The 19,158-nt window shown below is 44.8% G+C and overlaps 1 protein-coding gene across 2 annotated transcripts in view; it reads left to right on the forward strand.

The window, feature by feature from the left end:
* The window catches only part of galnt14 (UDP-N-acetyl-alpha-D-galactosamine:polypeptide N-acetylgalactosaminyltransferase 14 (GalNAc-T14)), an 80,398-nt gene that overhangs the window by 60,607 nt on the left and 633 nt on the right, over nucleotides 1-19,158 (forward strand). The window contains exons 3-13 of one of the 2 annotated variants that reach the window (XM_019871464.1): nucleotides 3,837-3,904; nucleotides 4,927-4,992; nucleotides 10,581-10,702; nucleotides 12,608-12,695; nucleotides 12,898-12,982; nucleotides 13,834-13,937; nucleotides 14,064-14,190; nucleotides 14,640-14,732; nucleotides 15,018-15,104; nucleotides 16,323-16,467; nucleotides 18,366-18,518. In XM_019871464.1, coding sequence (XP_019727023.1) covers nucleotides 3,837-3,904; nucleotides 4,927-4,992; nucleotides 10,581-10,702; nucleotides 12,608-12,695; nucleotides 12,898-12,982; nucleotides 13,834-13,937; nucleotides 14,064-14,190; nucleotides 14,640-14,732; nucleotides 15,018-15,104; nucleotides 16,323-16,467; nucleotides 18,366-18,518 — 1,138 coding nt within the window. The remainder of the gene's footprint in view (nucleotides 1-3,836; nucleotides 3,905-4,926; nucleotides 4,993-10,580; nucleotides 10,703-12,607; nucleotides 12,696-12,897; nucleotides 12,983-13,833; nucleotides 13,938-14,063; nucleotides 14,191-14,639; nucleotides 14,733-15,017; nucleotides 15,105-16,322; nucleotides 16,468-18,365; nucleotides 18,519-19,158) is intronic. The other variant, XM_019871466.1, reaches the window with a different exon arrangement.

The following is a 19,158-nucleotide window of genomic DNA, read 5'->3' on the forward strand; positions in this document are numbered from 1 at the left end:
ATAAAACAAAATATTCTCGCTTGTTTAATCCATCCATCGATTTTTCACTGTTCAGGGCTGCGGTTGGCGGCGGGAGCAATTTTAATTGGATGATACTTGCCAACGATGGAAGTTGCTAGGTAACAGGTGAACGCCCCCTTTTGAATCAGGCCACTCGGTCATTAGCTCAAAGCTAATCCTTCGACGAATAAGATGGCGAAAAGAAAAAAAGATGACGAGTATGGTGCACTTCAGGACGAATGGACCGAAGGATTCGCCTTTGTGGAAAGAACAGATTCTACGGTGTGTCTAATTTGCAATGACAAAATACCATCGATGAAATGGTGGAATGTAAAGCGGCACTTTGACACGCGACATGTTACGTTCGCATCAAAATACCCTGCGGGAGACAGCAGAAAGGAAGCGTGCAAGCAACTGAGCAGTGTGCAAGCTAGCCAGCAGCAACTCCGCGTATGGACCCGGCAAGCTGACGATAATTCCGCTACCTTTGCTGGATCATTAGCAATCTTGAGGAACGGAAAATCATTCACATTAATGGTGACTATTACAACAACATTATTTTTAAAAATACATTCAGAGGCTTATTATACTGACATTTTGTTGAATTCACTTTTAAAATACAGTTTTATATATATGTATGGCTGTGACTGAAATACATTTCCAAATATTTTGCTTTCATGGCTCTCTTAGTCAAAAAGGTTCCCAACCCCTGATCTAGTGCAACCGCAGCCACTATTGTAGCTTCTATTCTATGCGCCTTATAACGTGGTGCGCCCTATATATGAAAACAGTTTTAAAGAAGGCCATTCATTGAAGGTGCGCCTTATAATCCGAAGCGCCCTATAGTTCGGAAAATACAGTAATTGATTTTGAACTTAATTGGCAGTTAATTGGTGAGAGACCTTGTCTAACTTTAAATTGCTCAAAATGTTCCGAATTTCTGCCTCTTGACAGTAAATATTTTCGGGCAGTTTCAAAGGTCAGTTGTTGGATTTAATAGACCCCGAAGACAAACTTTAAAACATAAGAGAGACTAAGGGGCAAGCACAGTTGTTTTTCTTGCAAGCAGAGTACGCTGAGACATGTCTTGGTTCACAATCTCGGAACAGCTCTGCAGCTAGCTGAGATGTGTAAACCGTTGCAGTCCCTGGACAGCTCTGAAGAAACCGCGCTTGTCTCCTTGGTTTTATGAAGGATGTCCGTGATACACCATCTTCTACAGGAGTGTGGGCAGTGTCCACACGTTTCAGAACAGCAATGAATTCCCTAAATGGGGCATTCAGTTCATTCCTGAGGTGGTCAGAGGGGTCATCCTGGAGGTCAGTGGTCCGTGATTGCAGCCGTTGACGTCCCGCAGTGCGTCGTCCTAGGGTTGATGTTATCTTCATAAGCAGCAGTTCATTTTATCATTGGCCGTTAACTCCATCAAAGGCTGTTAATAATAATAATAATAATAATAATACATTTTATTTATAAGCGCCTTTCAAAATACCCAAGGACACTTTACAATCAAAAAAGAGCAATAAATCCACAGATAAAATTATAAATAAATTAATAATAATAACAAATAAAAAATAATTAACTTCAAAACTGAGAACAGGATCCTACTGGTCTCTCCCAAACGGACAAACCACTCATCGTAAACGTATCCCATCATAAATGTTTTGTAAATACAGTAAGAATAAAAACGGGATAACCTACTTACATATATTCGAACAGCAAACATCTGCTTTTACTTTGAAAAACTTTTAATTTGACAGATGGCGCAGAGCAAAGCAGTCGCCGAATCTGAATCCATTCGTGTTTGTGCATTTATTGTCAATCGACAAATGAAAGTGACTTTGCTTGTGGAGCCCCTCCGACGGGTCATTATGATCATTGTTTATATTTATCCGAGTGGCGAGAACTTATGATGTTACCTCCGTGGACTTTCGACCCCTCGCTGGGCTCCTATTCAAGTGGGTGACGGCTCCTGTTCATACCATTCTAGTCGCAACTCTGCTTATTATGTCGTGTCGCTGTTGCCACCAGCGCGATCGCCGATAGATCATCCCCTGATGAGACAGGCAGTCGCCATGCAGATCTTTCCGGCAATTCATCAACAACACCAGCTCCTGATCTATATCACGTGCTTATTACCTTCAGATTCACCCCAGCCCGCTCCGAACCCCGCTTCTTATCGGCGTATTCATTCCGTTACCGTTTCCAGCCAACTTTATTCTGCTCATATTCATTTCATCTACTTTTTGGGGGGTACAGATGAATGTATTTCATTTATGTTAGATTTGCACATATTTATGTAGGTAAAGTGAAGTCAATTGTGAATATGCTTCCTTCTTTTTAGATGTATCATCAATCCAAAACTTACTGGATGAATACGGAATGATTGTTTTTGATTGTATGATGTGATCCTGGCTCATTATGGCTAATATTAATGCCACATACAATATGGCGGATGGGCTGACATATCGCTTCTGTCTGCTACAGAATTGAAAAGAAAAAGAAGATTTATCTTCATTTTACATTTCCAAAGAGTTTCTGGCTCGCATGGAATCTTGTTTTAAACTGCCTCTTTAGTTGCCGACACTAATTTAATATATCCATTCTTTCTTGCCGTAAAGTGATGCAACATGACAGTCTAAACCCAAAATGAAAGAATCTAAACGTCGCCTATTTTGCCAAAACTGCAATCAACGGTCACCCAAATTTATGTTGACATTTTTTACTGAATGCTCACATCAACCTCTGATAAGAAAATATATTTTTCATGTCTGAGTGAAAAACAACCCAACATTAGTATTTCACAACACAAAAATAGCTACTATGATGAAATAGAATAAGAATAATAAAAACTTGACTTTTAGAAATCTGTCCTTCAAAATCGCAAAAGCATCTTGGTGGGCTGGCACCGAGAGACATACAACACAACCAGCTTTCTTAACCGGCTGGATTGCTCGTTCGTGGAATGGGTGTCTGTAGGTACTTCGTTATGTTTTCAGTGTTGCAATAAAAAAACAAATAAAAATACTGTTGAGATGAAAAAGGTTGTGCTGTTAAAATCCTGTTAAGAAAATACGGTGTTTTACTACACTCTGGACTTGTTATTTTGTCTCCCGAAACCACATACTTAACCCGCTTAGGGACGTTTAAAGGGACGGATGAAAGCTCAATTCCGTCCGTGCTTAGTCCGACCTTTTTAAAAAAAAAAAAATTCTCATCCTCCGTCCCAAAAATGGTCGTCCGTCTCTGATCAGAAACCAAGCATTCATTCCAAGTTCTATCTCTGTAATAGCTGAACCCACTTATTGTGTTCATGTTGTACGCAGTGGAATTTGAATCCTGTTTATGTTCATATGAATACTATCATGATTTGCAGCCCATTTTATTGTGTTCAAATGCATCTAAGTGGGACGTGAAGCCCACTTATTATGTTCAGCCTTCCTCTTCCTGTCATCTCGGTGCCCCCCCCACTCCCCACTCACCCCTCCCACCCATCTGCCGGTGGCAGCCAGAGCCGAGTGTAAATATTGAAAATAAAAGCCATGCTTGGACAAAAAGACATTTTCTCATTTTGGCGCTTGCAACTTATGAATTTTTGATGTCTCAATCTTGAGGTTTAATGAAATATTTTTTCCTTCCCGGGCAACAGAAAGCCAACACATTTCCAAGGAGGGAATTTAGTCTGACTTTTTTCCATGACTGCACACAAATGGTGTGCCACGCACACGTAATGGATTCCTAAGCTCTGTGTGTGTGTGTGTGTGTGTGTGTGTGTGTGTGTGTGTGTGTGTGTGTGTGTGCGTGTGTGTGTGTGACACGATGTGTTTCTCTGTCAGTGTGTTAAACAGAACTCCTGTTCATCTCATCCATGAGATCATTCTGGTGGACGACTTCAGCGATGATGGTGAGCGCACGCACACAAACATGAACACACACGGTGCAGCAACACATTTCAACAGACAATATAAACAATGCACACAGTCATATGCGCTCTGCTATGAACCACTAGTATTTCTGCCGTAATGAGAAGCCAGAAGAGGAGTTGAGTCTGTAGCACAGTACAGGTATATCAGAATGGCTGTCTTATACTGCCCCCAGGTGGCCAAGGTGCACACACCAGAATGAGCAGTACAATTGAAAGCGTGACAAAATTCTTTCGAATTCTATTTAATTATTTTCACTGTGTGTTTATATAACACATATTACACAGTTCTTTTTTGTTCCTTATTCAAAAAACAGTTTGACAGAATGTTGCTTTCGTCATTGAAAAATCATGATGGTTTTGATGGGGAAGGTGGAACGGATTAATGGCATTTCCATTCATTTCAATGGGGAAAGATCATTTGAGATGCACATGATTTGAGTTATGAGCCCGATCCATTGATGAAATTCCTATCTCAATGCCTTTGTACAAAGGTACAGACGTGGGCGCGGACACACACACACACACACACACACACACACACACACACACACACACACACACGCACACATGCAAGCAGTCAGGTGAAAAGTGAGGCATCTATTTTGCGGTCAGAGAGCGTAGCGGTCATCCAGCTGCAACCGCTCGTCCCCGGAGACGCGCGGCGTCCTTTTCGCCGAAAGGAAAAGTGAACCCGCAGAAGAAAGTAGACCAACTCTGAGCAAGTTGTGCAGTGGTCCCATCAGGGGAGAAAAAGCAAATCTAAATGACAGATGTTGCGTGTAAACAACAAAAATGATGCTGGCTGCAGGATTTTCAGTCCCCATAAAATTTTGGGGACAGAGGATGAGAAGTTGTTTTTTTTTTTGCAGCGAACGCACCCCGAGTCAACCCTCATCTTGTCGTTCATTTTAATAATTCATCGTTGAGCTGCTTTCCGTGACAAACGACGACGCACGCAGCGCTTTGTGCGTTTCATTTTGTTGTCTTTGTTGTTGTTTCAGGCAGCGACTGTCAGCTTCTCACCAAATTGCCCAAAGTCAAATGTCTACACAACAGCAAGAGAGAAGGTATGTGTGTGTGTGTGTGTGTGTGTGTGTGTGTGTGTCTGTGTGTGTGTGTGTGTGCGTGCGCGCACGTGTTTTTCTGCTCAGTAACATGCTCGTGTGTGAATTGGCATTTCTGAAGTATGCTTGCAGAAGTAATATTCAGAGTGACCTGACGGACAAGATCCCATTCTTTTTTGGGGGGGGGGGGAATAGTGAACACATCAAAAAAGAGATTTGAAGCTGTTCGTAGCCACTCTCAATTGAATAGAAGACTCTGAAACTAAACACAAAGAGAATTGTGTATTCAAAACAAGCACATAGCATTTTGCCCACGACCTTAATAAAAATAATATTCATTCATTCATTTTCCGAACCGCTTCACCCTCACAAAGGTCACGGGGGGCTGCTGGAGCCTATCCCAGCTGTCTTCGGGCAGTAGGCGTGGGACACCCTGAACCGGTTGCCAGCTAATCGCAGTAATAATAATGTTAATCATAATAATAATAATAACAATAATAATACATTTTATGGGTGGCCCAGTGGTCAACTGGTTAGCACGTCGACCTCACAGTGCAGAGGTGCAGGGTTCGATTCCAGCTCCGGTGTCCCCCGTCTACTCCCCAAAGTAAGCTGGGATAGGCTCCAGCACGCCCCGCGACCCTTGTGAGGATGAAGCGGATCGAAAAATGGATGGATGCATGAATACATTTTGTTTGTGTAGCGCTTAAAAAACACTCAAAGGCACTTTACATGGTTAAAAAAAAAAAAATACAAATCAACAGAAAAACAACAGATTGGGCATGTAACAAAATCGAAAAATAAGACAATCGTAATTTTTAAAACTATATGGTTGCAACAGTGTGTAAAAAAAAAGGATCAATGGTTTTTAGTGGCACATTTTTAAAAGAGGGGAGTCTGTGAGTGTGTCTGAGGTGATGAGGGAGCAAGTTCGAGAGGGAGGGGGCGGCGATAGAGAAGTCTCCCCAGGTCGGGTGCTTGGTTCGGATGGGAGGGGTGAGGAGGGGTTGGTAGGGGCAGATCGAAGATTGCAGGTGGGGGTGTGATGGTGAAGGAGGTCAGTGAGGTAGGAGGAGGCGAGGTTGTAAAGAGCCTTGAAGGTGACGAGAAGAATTTTAAATTGGATTCGTTTTCGAATGGGGAGCTAGTGTAGGTGTTGGAGGACTTGGGTGATGTGGTCTCTGGCGTGGGAGTGGGTGAGGAGATGGGCAGCAGAATTTTGCATGCAATGAAGTTTGTTGAAGGTTTTGGTGGGTAAGTTGTAGAAGATGCTGTTGCAGTCGTCGGGTCATGAGGTGGTAAGGGCGAATGCGGGCGATATTTTTGAGGTGAAAGAAAGCAGTTTTGGTGATGTGGGTTGGATCAAAGATGACGCCACAATGAAATCGTGGAGGATGTGACAAGATCTAAACAAAGACCGGGTGGATCGTGGATCCCAGAAATGCAGACTCGGATAAATGATGACAACAACAAAAAAAAAAAACATTTATTTCGGGAAAAGCGAGAGACCGACAAAGTGGAAACAAAAATCGCTGGCGACACACAGCCAGATAAATCCAATGAGAACAAAAAGCGCTTCCAAGGAAAAATTGATCACCAAAAATCCACCAAACGAAATGACAAACACACGAACGTCAAACTTGTCAAAAATAGCTTGGTAAAGAAATTACGTACAAAACCAAAATCTAGCGAGGCTAAAGCGACGACGAGCGAGAGAACGAGGTCTAGAAAACGGCACTTGGGCATGAACAGCGATCAAGGTCAATTATCCGACAAAGAGAAGCAGGGGTCGGAGTCGTTAAATACAAAGAAGCTTGATTGCATGACAAGACGCGGGTGCACTGTGACGCCCAACACTCCGGTTGATGCTGAAACAGAAACAAAGCTGAGCAGAACATGACAGGTTTGGTGTTTGGAGACCGCGTGTTAAAAAGGGCAAGTTTCATGCTGAGAATTCTGGTGAGTTGGGAAAATTTGGCGATTGTGGTGGGAAAGTGAGCGGTAATGAGACCAAAATGACGGGAGGGTGTTGACTGAGTGGTCGGAGTAAATAAACATGTGCTGGAAGCCATTATGAGGATAACAGGGTGGGATGTTGAGGTGATTGCCTTTGTTAGCAGAATTAACACTGTGTTTGGAGGTGTCTGTGATGGTGTGAATGGGGTAGCTGAGGCTTGTAGTGACATGTGGGGCCAGTAGGGGGCGGAGTGGTTCACGGGAAATGGAGTTAAGAGGTGGCAGAGTAGAAGAAGAGAAGAGAGGGGTGGGGGTGGCGGGGAGGAGTGTGTGTGAAGTAAATAGTAAGTCACGTGGATATGAGTGGAGGGCGTGCTGTATGTTAGCCGCTAGGGTGCGGCTACCTCATTTGTTCGGGTGGATGCCGTCCTGTTTTAAAACAGGAGAGGCAGTCCCAATGTAGTCAAACTTTGCTTTTCGAACGTCTCTGTTGTCGACCAAATCGAATTTCGACCAGAAAATTTGAGACTTTTACGCCTCAGATTACGACCAAAAACCGGTTTTCGACCAAACTGAGCAAACCCAAATACGCCACTCGACTCCTCTCGGCTTCCTTACACGAGGAAGTGTTGTGTAACGTTCATTGTGAGCAGATGTGTGTGTTGTGATTTACCGTATTGGCCCGAATATGAGACGGTGTTTTTTGCATTGAAATAAGACTGAAAAAGTGGGGGTCGTCTTATATTCGGGGTCTACACATGATACCCATTCACGACGCTGGATGGCGCCAGATATCCATGAAGCGAATGCTGAACTTGACTCCCCAGGTCAAAGTGAACCCCTGTCACGAAAAATAAAAATAGCGGTAGCACGAAGAAGAAAAATAAAAAATAGCGGTAAGAAAGAAAAGAGAAGAAAATAATAGAAGTGATAACAGAAAATGGAGAAACGTAGTGACAATCTGGAGAAAAGTGGGTCGAAGATCGGCCAGGTTAACCGGCAGCTGAGGAGAAGTTATGATGTCATTTACATTTCAAAAACCAGAAGCCATTCATTTACGAATGTGATTGCACTTTAGCTTACATATTTAAATGTTCAGATATTAAGATTTCAATGAGGCAAAAAAACATGCCTTTTCTCTCAAATATATTGTTATAATCATTTGTTTCAGATGTACTGTAATTATTTTCTGTATAAAAATTTATTTGGTGTTCAAAAAGTCTTTTTTCAAACTTGAGTCTTGAAAAAGAGGGGGTCTTCTTATCATCAGGGCCGTCTTATATTCGGGCCAATATGGTAATTTAAATTCAAATCTGATTGTTATTTTGTTATTTCTGCACAGTTGTATTAGCCCCTAATCATGGGCTAATAAAATCGTTTCGGCTTTCGAACAAATCGCTTTTCGAACAGCCTTCTGGAACGGATTATATTCGAAAACCGAGGTATGACTGTATTGAGAAAAACACCATTGTGGGACCGACAGCTTGGACTGGAGCCAGGTGTGAAGACTGAGGATTCTGCTAAAACAAGCTGAGCCCCGGCCAAGCGGGAGAAGGGGACCATCGACTTCCCGCAACTGTCCCCAAAATAGAAAAGGCGTTTAGAATCGCCTTTGGTGAGCTCGGACTGCTGGAGGGCAGTGTCATTTGTTCCCGAGTGAACTATGACTCCCTGGATGGAGGCAGGCAATTTTGCAATTGGCTTCATGCTAATGCTAACACATACAGTAACGGAATGCATATGTAACCCTTTTGGCGATGGATATTTGAACACAAATATATACCGTATCGGAGTTGTCTAAATGTGACACCGAGGATGAAGACCTCATTGGATTTTGTGATTTGGAGTGAAACTGGTAGTTTGGTAAACTTGTTAGCATGTTCTTTATGCTAGCGTTATCTGAATAACTCTTAATATGTTCCGTCGTTACTGACAGTACCAGGCATGTCAGTCATGTAACGTTAGTATACCGTACACTTATTCAGCCTGTTCTGTATTTTATTTTTATTTTAAATTGCCTTTCAAGATGACGTATGTTTTTGGTGTTGGATTTTATGAAATAAATTTCCCCCAAAAATGCGACTTATACTCCAGTGCGAATGATATGTTTTTTCCTTCTTAATTAGGCATTTTTTGGCTGGTGCGATTTATAATCCGGAGCGACGTATAATCTGAAAAAATACGGTATATATATTCACATTACACAGTGCATATCTTGAACTTAGTTTTGCCTTTTTTTTGTTGTTGTTTGTTTGTTGCTGTGAAAGAGGGAGTGTGCCACCTGTGCGTCAGGCAGACGGTTTGGGCGCGTGTCCAACGTGTCTGAATCCGACTAAATGCGGCGGTTGCGCTGCGTCGTCACACTCCCCGGATCGTTTTTTCACGCTCTTAAAAATAGAATGAGACCGAACGCCATATGCCAAATGAACGTGACAGCGGCACAATGCGCGGATTTAAGCGACACGAGCTTTTCACCGTTTGCACCCGTCGCACTGCATGCTGGCAAACAAGAGTGACAGGAACAGCTAAAAAAAAGAATAAAAAATGTTATGTTTTTATTGCTGCTGCTTTTGTCATCACTGCAGTCGTGACTCGACTTATTTTTTATTTATTGCGTTGCCTTATGAGTCCAAATTTGAGATACACGCACTGTATGGTGGTGTTTTCAACACATTTCGCTCGATGCTAACAACCATTAGCATCGAACTTCCGGTGCCTTTAGTGGACTGAAAAGTGACATTCGTCCTTTTCCTTCCTTCCCCGTTCACCTTCTTTGACGACAGGAAGGCGAAGGCGTCCCACACCGTGTCGCTGCCCACCTTCATTGCATCATGCGCGCGCGCGCACGCGGCCAATTTTCTCCATTTGGCTCGTTAACGCTTTATGACTTCGGGTCGTCTTTCTTGATTGTCTTTTCAACGCCCATAAATACACGCGAGCCAATACTGCTTGCCGCGCGCACACAAGCGGTTGTTTAAAAAAAAAAATAAAAAATCCCTCATTCTTCATTGTTTCTGTGGCCGTGCGTGCGTGTGTGCGTGCGTGCACCCAACCAGAAAATAAAGCCTTATTGAGGATGAAATGGGATTTTAAATTGGCTGAGCCTCGACCCGACGGCACCGCGTGAAACTTCTGACAATGTCACTGACACACACACACACACACACACGCACACACGCACACACAGTTTCATGTCAGTGATAATTGATCAGAGCATTTAGTTGAAACAGAATAGAACACGGGCTTGCCTAACAAGCTCATTTGCATATGCAGGCAGGCAGGATGCTGACTCACTTCCTGTCTGCTGTGGCACGGCGGTCTCGTTAGAAGGTTACGTCCCCGTGCGACAGCAACACCGACTGCCGGCTCGGAAACGAAGATGCGTACAGAAGAGAGGAGGGATCTTTATTTTTTTTTTTTTATGTTGCGCTCGTCACATAATCCATGTTCAAAAAACACACAAACGTAAAACTAAGTCAAGCTAGACTGAAGTCAAGCTTTTTTTTTTTTTTTTAAAGTGGACATAAAAAAATGAAGCAAAGGCATTCTAAAAAAAGGAATTGAACAGAATGAAAATAAAGAAACGTCAAACGGAACGAAGAACGATGGTTCACGCTGCTGTGTGTGCGCGTCAGGTCTGATCCGGTCTCGGGTCTTCGGCGCCGATGCGGCGAGCGCCAAGGTCTTGGCCTTCCTGGACAGCCACTGCGAGGTCAACAAGGACTGGCTGCCGCCCCTCCTTCACAGGATCCAGCAGGTCTGCGCCTCGCCGCAAAGCAGGCGCCTCCTCGCCTTTTTCCTCATTCGATGGCTTTTCCCGCGCGCCGGCTTGTCAGGCTACTTCCTTCACTCGGTATCGTCATTTCCATCCTTCCTCTTCCTTTGTTTCATGTTTCTTTTGCATCTTTTCAGGCTACCTTCCCATCAGGCTTCTTCGCCTTCAGTCTTCATTTCTGTTGCTTGCTCACCTGACGTGTCTTCCTTCTCTGCGCCTGCCCTCCAAACCCCAGCGAGATTTTTATTTTTTTTTTTCTGACATCAATGACCTTTCCGCTCTGAGACATGCGTCTCTCTCGCCTCCTTTTTTAACTCATTCAGTACCAGCCAATTCCGGACCAAGTCTGAAAAGACGTTTAAAAACGTCTTTGGGAGTGAATGAGATAAGATAAGGTAAGATAAGAAAACCTTGATTTGTCTCGCAATGTAGAAATTCGCAATCTCCAGCAGCGGAATTTGGAGGGAAGAAAGTCGAAAATAAACCCATGAAGTACTTGCATGCACAACATCTGAACATGCGTCATCCATATTCTGTCTCAGTGGGTGTGCGTGAGATAGAAGAGTCACGCATCACGCGGCGTTGGCGGTCTGCACTTTGTGTCGAGATGGAAATGCGGGTGTTGTTGATGGAGGGAGAGGCGGCTTCTTGAATGTTGTCAAGTCCGGCCGGCGGGGAGGGAAAGTTGCAGCCCGAGAGACCCTCCCCGGAGCAAACAAGGCCTTGCGCTGGCCCCAAAGTGGGCAAAGTCCTTCTTTGCTTAAATGAGAACAATATTTCTGTTCTCTTAACTTCACCCTTGTGTTGCTAAATAAACTTAGCGTTAAAAACGTAAGTGATCCTAGTCTTGGTCTCAGATATCGAGAACTTAACCCTTCCATGCCCCCTGTAAACTGCTAACATAATAATCTGTCCACTGTTGTCACCACTGTTCCCGAAAGCCATAAATTTAGACTTTATGATCATCAGAATCACCAAAGATGACCCACATGAGGTTTAACCTGAAAAATATTGAAGCTGGCGGCCCGGTGCTCCAGTGGTTAGCTCGTCGACTTCAGAGTGCAGAGGTACCGGGTTCAATTCCAGCTCCGGCCTCCCTGTGTCAAGTTTGCATGTTCTCCCCGGGCCTGCGTGGGTTTTCTTCGGGTGCTCCGGTTTCCTCCCACATTCCAAAAACATGCATGGCAGGCGGATTGAACACTCAAAAATTGTCCCTAAGGTGTGAATGTGAGCGCGGATGGTTGTTCGTCTCTGTGTGCCCTGCGATTGGCTGGCAACCGGTTCAGGGTGTCCCCCGCCTACTGCCCGAAGACGGCTGGGAGAGGCTCCAGCAACCCCCGTGACCCTTGTGAGGATGGAGCAGATCGGAAAATGGATGGATGGATGAATGTTGACGCTAATCCACAGATTTCAAACCTGACCCGAGTGGAATCTCAAAAACCTAAAACCTGATTTAACATCACAGTTGCAGATCCGATCCCTAGTCCAGTCCTGCAACGGTTTGTCGTAAAAGCCGCTCGTATTCAAGTGGCTCCTTGCTGGAGGTCACGGTGAGCTTGTCGGTTGAACAAAACTCGTCTCAGCCGTTTTTCAATCGAACACGGGGGCGTCCAACTGGTTTTCGAGAGGCCGACTGTGTATAGCGGACACAGCCGACGTCCCCTGCATGATCTTTTATTGGATGTCACCGGGGAAAGTCGGGATGCCTTGAGCTCCGTCAGATATTAACAAGCTAGAGCTGCGCCTACAAACCCCAATTTACCATCGATCAATTATTCTTATTTTTATTTTTTTTTTACTTTTCCGACCATGGCATGTGTTGCATGCCTGTCCACGCTTCGCGTTTTTTGCTTGTTTGTTTTTTTTTCACGTTTGTTCTTCTTTCAGGACCCGACCAGGGTGGTGAGCCCCGTCATTGACATCATCAACATGGACACCTTTGCCTACGTGGCCGCGTCGGCTGACCTACGAGGAGGTACGCCAACGCTACGCCCAAAACCACTTTGCCATGTCTTCACCTGCAACTCATCCGACTCACGGCAAAGACCTCCGAATTTACTTGACCACTACAGTGGACAGTTTATCATGTGATCAGGTTACAGGGTGCATGAAAGGGTTAATATCACAAAGGCGAGGCACATCCTTTATCTTCATGTTTTTGTTTTTTTGCTCATCAGGTTTTGACTGGAGTCTTCATTTCAAGTGGGAGGGCCTATCACCTGAGGAGAGGGATCGCCGCACCGACCCCACCCTGCCAATCAAGTACCACACGCACACACACACACACATACGAATACAGTGAAACTCCTCAACAACGAAATTGTTTGCAGCAAGAAATTTTTCACAACAGGGGTTTTTTCACTGTAGCAAATTTGATCTCAGATGTATACACACACACACACGTATGTGTACACACACGCACAAACGAATGTGTACTCTTTATTTTTATTTATTTAATAGTGCATAAGTATGAGGCACAAACGAATATGTACTTTTTATTTTTATTTATTTAATAGTGCATAAGTATGAGCATACACTTATGTGACCCTTCATATAGTCAATGTAGAAAGAAAAAAAAGGGAAAGAAATTGCGAAATTTACGATCAGCGTTCACTTTCACTTACATCAATTTCTTGGATAATGTCTTTTATTTTGCTTCCTCTGTCTTTCATTTTTATCACTTTTACCCTCTCTTCCAGCGTCAGAGCTCTTCTTGTCTTAGCTGCTTGACAACCAAAGGGCTTTTTTGTAGCCATTTTAGCAATGCAACGTTCTTGCTGCGTCTGAAACTAACAATTACAAATAATTCCTGGACTACAGTACTGCGCAGGTGTAAACCAGTGTGGTGGTTGCTGTTGCCGTTTCCGAACGAAGCAGTCGAGGTCGCTGTTGGATTAGACTTCGTTGTAGCGAATCTCGTCGCGAGGCAAGAGCAGAGAAAAAGATTTTGTATAACGCAACAGGGTTTTTTTTCGTTGTATGGGAGGCAGGAAAGTGGGAATGGTGTTAATGCATGAAGATTTTTTCACACTATGGGGTATTTTCGCCCATGTAGGTTTCATTGTAGAGGAGTTTCACTGTAACAGGACGCTGACCATTGTGCCACTTGACAGGACGCCCATCATCGCCGGCGGCCTCTTTGTGATCGACAGCTCGTGGTTCAAGCACCTGGGCAAATACGACACGGCCATGGACATCTGGGGCGGGGAGAACTTTGGTGAGTCATTTCACCACACGCGCGTCAATCAAACAAGTGCGTCAGCCGGTTAGATTCAGGGAGTTGCCGAGCGAACATGCTAACCAGGTGAAATGAAATCTCTGATTTCTGTGCGCGCGCGTGCAGAGATCTCTTTCCGGGTGTGGCAGTGTGGCGGAAGCTTGGAGATCATTCCGTGTAGCCGCGTGGGTCACGTGTTCCGGAAGAAACATCCCTACATCTTCCCGGAGGGCAGCGCCAACACATACATCAAGTACGTCCATTAAGGCTGTTAGCGTCAACGCTTTTCGTTGATGGGAGTCGGCGAACAGGAAGTTCATCCATCGGCATTGCACAGAAATGCGCAATGGAGCTCCTCCTTATCGGGTTAATAAATATCATAAAAGGTCGCATATGAACGCATCGTGTTGATGGAGGGCCCCCCCCCCCACAAAAAACAAAAGGACAGGATGTCGCCATGGCAACAAAGGAGGACGTGCATCTGCGGTCCGCTAAACTGGAGACAAACGCAAGTTAGCAGAGGGGCGCAGCGCACTTTCTCATCCGGGGGACGAGGGGATCATTTGTGATCACGTGCAAGAATTGAAGCGTGACAGTCTGTGTGTGTGTGTGTGTGTGTGTGTGTGTGTGTGTGTGTGTGTGTGTGTCTCTCTCTCTTTTTTTTTTTCTATACAGTGTGTTTTCTCTCTTAGTGTGTGTTAGGAACACACGGCGCACCGCTGAGGTTTGGATGGACGACTTTCGCCTCTTCTACTACTCGGCTCGGCCGGCAGCTCGAGGAAAATCGTACGGAGAGTAAGAACACACACCCACACACACACACACACACACACACACACACACACACACACACACACACACATACAGTTGACGAGCATCCCAAGGCGTTGTTGCCGTCACGCTGCTCCGGTAGGGCCCCCAGCTGCTTCATTTGCGTTCGGATGAGAAAAGGTGTCGGCCGCGTTGAAATGTCAGCGTTTATCAGCCTCCCGCAGACGCGGCGCTGACATTCAGACGCGCCGCCGCTCGCCATCTCGCAACGATGTGAGGTTTTGTGGCTGACGGGACTTTTGTGGTCAGCAGCATCGGAGGCCGCCTGGAGTTGAGGCGCAAGCTCAAGTGCAAACCTTTCAAGTGGTACCTGGAGCACGTCTACCCGCAACTCAAGTCAGTGTCACTCAAGTCTCTCTGCCTGTTTGTGTTTCTTGCTTTTGGGCCATTTTCTTGCCTTCTAACTTCCCGGAGCTGTCGCGATACTTTTGTCCCGGTTTTCTTTCACTTGTTCACTTCCAAACATTTTCATTGCTTCCGTTTTGACCAGTTTCTCACAATGTTTTAACTTCACAACAATGTTGTGACAACATAAGCACAGAAATCACTAAAGAAATAGTTGACTTATCTCACCTGGAAAAAAAAAAAGTTTGTTTCAACCTCATTCTCTTCTTGAGTAATCAGCAGTGAAGCATAGGTCGGTTTAATAATAATAATAATAATAATAATAATAATCATAATACATTTTATTTATAAGCAACGTTCACAACACTCAAGGACACTTTACAATCAAGGACAAAACAAAGAACAATAAAACCACAGATAAAATTATAAATTAAAAAATGGGGGGAAAATGGTCAGTTTCTGACCCAAAAGCAGAGAAAAATGAGTTGCTTTTTTTTTTTTTGCAAAAAGAGCTGTGACTGATGGAAATATTTTTTTTGCTGAAACTGTCAAACAACTTAAACAAGACTGGGAAAGGACTTCGCATGGCCAAATTATATTTTACAGACGTAGAAGAAGAATCACTGATTCACCACATGGCTCATGTTTTTTTTTTTTTTTTTTAACATGGCGTTCACCATTCATTCATGAACTGTTTCATCATTACTCACAATGGCAACTAAGGTTGCTACATATTTGCTCTTCGGACTGTCACATGGCCAAATTTGTCAGACTGCCCAGACGTTCATATTTCTCTTCCTCCTTACTGGCATTACCGGCCGCCTAATCTTTCGACGGAAGCGTCCACTAATGAGTTAAAAAGGTTGCCGCGCGTTGCACGGTGTTAATCCCCCCTGAATGGAATGAAAAGCGCGGTTCTCGGGGGAGCGGCCTCTCTCCACCTTTTGAGGGCTTATTAAGTGGAGGCCAGATACCAGATTGAATTAACGACTTCCTCCAATTGATCACCCTGAGAAAGTTGCTCAAGTCTTTAAAGTCCGCATGCTTTTTCAAACACTTCATCTTGATGGACCTGATGAGCTTACGCTCCTTTTTCTCGACTTCATTCAGATCACGCGGCTAAGTTGAGCCTCGTGATGGAAACCGGGGGAACGAATCGTGTCGCTTGGGCCGTCTTCAGCCCAAACCTGTCTTGTTTGCCCCCATCAGGGTCCCCGACGACTCGGACTGGCAGTACGGCCCGATCCGACAGCGACACAACTGCTTGGAGTCTCGCCGCGTGGACGGCCAGGAGACGCCCGTCCTCATGTTGGCGCCATGCGTGGAGCGGGACGGTGGCCGCGCACGCAACCAGGTCCACACTGCAAGCACAACGCGGCAACAGAAGCAGCAGTCCTTGCTTCTGCGCAGGGCACAACTGAATTGATGTTCGACTTTAAAAAAACACGTCGCCATCTTTGCCAGCCGGGACTGCGCATAACAACTTGAATTAGCAAATAAATTAATTAATTAATTTTTAAAAAAGAGAATAACACAATGCACTTTCCACTTCACATTTATTTATCAGAAATTATTTTATTTTCCATTAATTTTATTCTGAAAAAAAGGACTAACATAAATGCAGCACCGACTTTAAAACTGATTTATTTTAGATTTTCAAACAACACAAATGACTTTTTTTTTTAAATACAATACATCTTTATTTATAAAGCACTTTAACAACAGCTGCAGCTGTAACAAAGTGCTTTATAAAACAGTTAACAGAAAATAAAATATAAGACAAAACATAACATAAGACATGGACAGTCATGAAATTGTTCACCACATTTTCCTCCATGCACTTTGTCGTTTGAAGCAGTTCTAGATGAAAGCGGTGAGAATCAAAGTGTCAGTGGAACAGAGGCGTCAAAATGTGCACACGTCAGCGACAAGCTAAGTTTGAAAGTAAACAAGAAGCTGTAGCGTCTATTGACGAAAAAAAAAAGATTGGTTAACTTCTCCTGCCCCATGTGAATCCGCTTCAACTCCAAACGGCGACTCTCAGTTCCAAATACACATCCGTGTTCCGCGCAGACGCTGCTCTCTCCTCATCCTCGGTTCCAAAAACCACCAACGCAGACTTTCCAACAGCGCCAACATCTCCGCTGAAAAAAAGGGGCTGTGAAAAAGGCTTCCCAATGCAGGCACAAAAAAACACAATCGCCCCCGGGGCTGTCCAGCAACGACAGTCAAATGGCGCCGACATTCCTCCCAATCAAAATCTGTGCTGGTACACGTGTGTTGCAGATAAGGCACAACCAGCAAGCACAGATTCTTCGCCTTTGACGAATGTCGTGGCCAAAAAAAAAAATGCTGAAAACAATCCACATCTGGTCCACACGACGTAACAACAAACACAATGTGACAAACCAAAACACAAAAACATCAAAAAACAACAACAAAAAAGCAAGGCTCTTGAGAGCACTTGCCGACGGCTGCCCACTCGGGCGCCATCTTGGACTTATTCCAAGAAAATGGAAAAAAAAAGGGTTTAATATTCCAGATTTTCAAATGGGTCAGTTTGACCCACAGCACAAATCAATTGCCTGTCCTGTTCGATCAGGTATTTCATCAGCTCCAAAATCATTTGGATGCTACTCCGGCTTTTGAAAAAGTAGAGCAACAAACGAAATGAAAATGAACACAATCGCGTCACCTTGCATCGAAAACATGACGCGAATATAAACAAACTGTCGCTCATTCCAAGCAAAAAGCAATGTTTCACAGCGGCAATTTAAAAGACATCAGGTTGTGATTATTGTATAATTGAGGTCATTTGCGGTCGCCCACTTGGCGTCTCCATTAAGATGACGTGTCACTCTTTCGCCGTGACCAAAATGAATGGCCGTGCGTCAATCACCATGTTAATGAATGCGATGAAGCAGCTGACGGAAGGAACGCTTCATAACCATGTCTGACAACGTGCTCGTTATTTAACCGTGGCTTCATCTGGGTGCGCGTGTTGACGTTCCATTCACTGGCCTTCACGCACACGCTCGCACGCACACGAGCTCCAGTCACCTCATGACGGTGCAGGTTTTGCTTCGCATTGACTGAAAAACAAAACAATGAAAAGGACTTTTATTAAAAAAGGGAGGGTGGGGGGGCTCACGTGTCAGCCATCAAACGAAGGCGCCGGTACGCGTGCCTGATGGCAACTTGCTTGCAAGCGTCAAAAGAAGCCGTGAGACAGTGTGCGACTGCTTTGTGCAGGAGTGGATCTACACTGCGGGCCAGCAGATCCGACAGCAGCGTGACGCCGACGCCGCAGATGACCCCGACGCCCACAAATGCGTGTCGGTCACCGCCACCTTCCCGGCCTCGCAGATTCTGCTGTTGCCCTGCCACGCGGACGACGCCAAGCAGGTACGCACCCGCGCTCATTGGCTGACGCCCACGTCACTCACCAAGCCAGGCCCCGCCTTTAAAGCCACACACTTTCAAAGCTGCAGATACAAAAATGTGGAATTTAGCGACCCCGAGTGGACAAAAATATTACCTGCAGGTCAATTGGGATTGGGCACAAACTTTTTGAATATAATTTTAAAATGAAATAAATATCTCTCAGGCTCATTTTTTCTCTCACTCTGTCGCTGTCTCACTCACTGTCACTCCTTCTGGCTCTCGCACACGCTCACTCTCTCATATCCTCCTTCTCACTCTCTATATCGCTCTCGATCTCACTCTCGTTGTCTGTTGTTGTCTTGCTCTCTTCGTCGCTCTCACACAGGCTGACACTTGCTCTCTATTCTTCACTTTCCCTCTTGCTCTCCATCGCGCTCTTGCCACTCTTACCGTTTTTTTCCGCTCTCTCACCCTTCCACACGCTCTCACTTTCTTTCTCTCATGCTCTCTCTCTCTCTCTCACACATACACACACGCACGCACACACTTGTCATTCCCTGACCAGTGGGCACCTTGACAACGTCCCCGAAGTCCCTGCAGCGGCAAGGAACCTGACAAGTCATAAATCACCTGGGGGTGGGAGGGGTGATGGTTATGTGAG

The sequence above is a fragment of the Hippocampus comes genome, unplaced genomic scaffold (genome assembly GCF_001891065.2).
Source record: "Hippocampus comes isolate QL1 unplaced genomic scaffold, H_comes_QL1_v1.1 scaffold100, whole genome shotgun sequence".
In the NCBI taxonomy this organism is placed as follows: domain Eukaryota; kingdom Metazoa; phylum Chordata; class Actinopteri; order Syngnathiformes; family Syngnathidae; genus Hippocampus; species Hippocampus comes.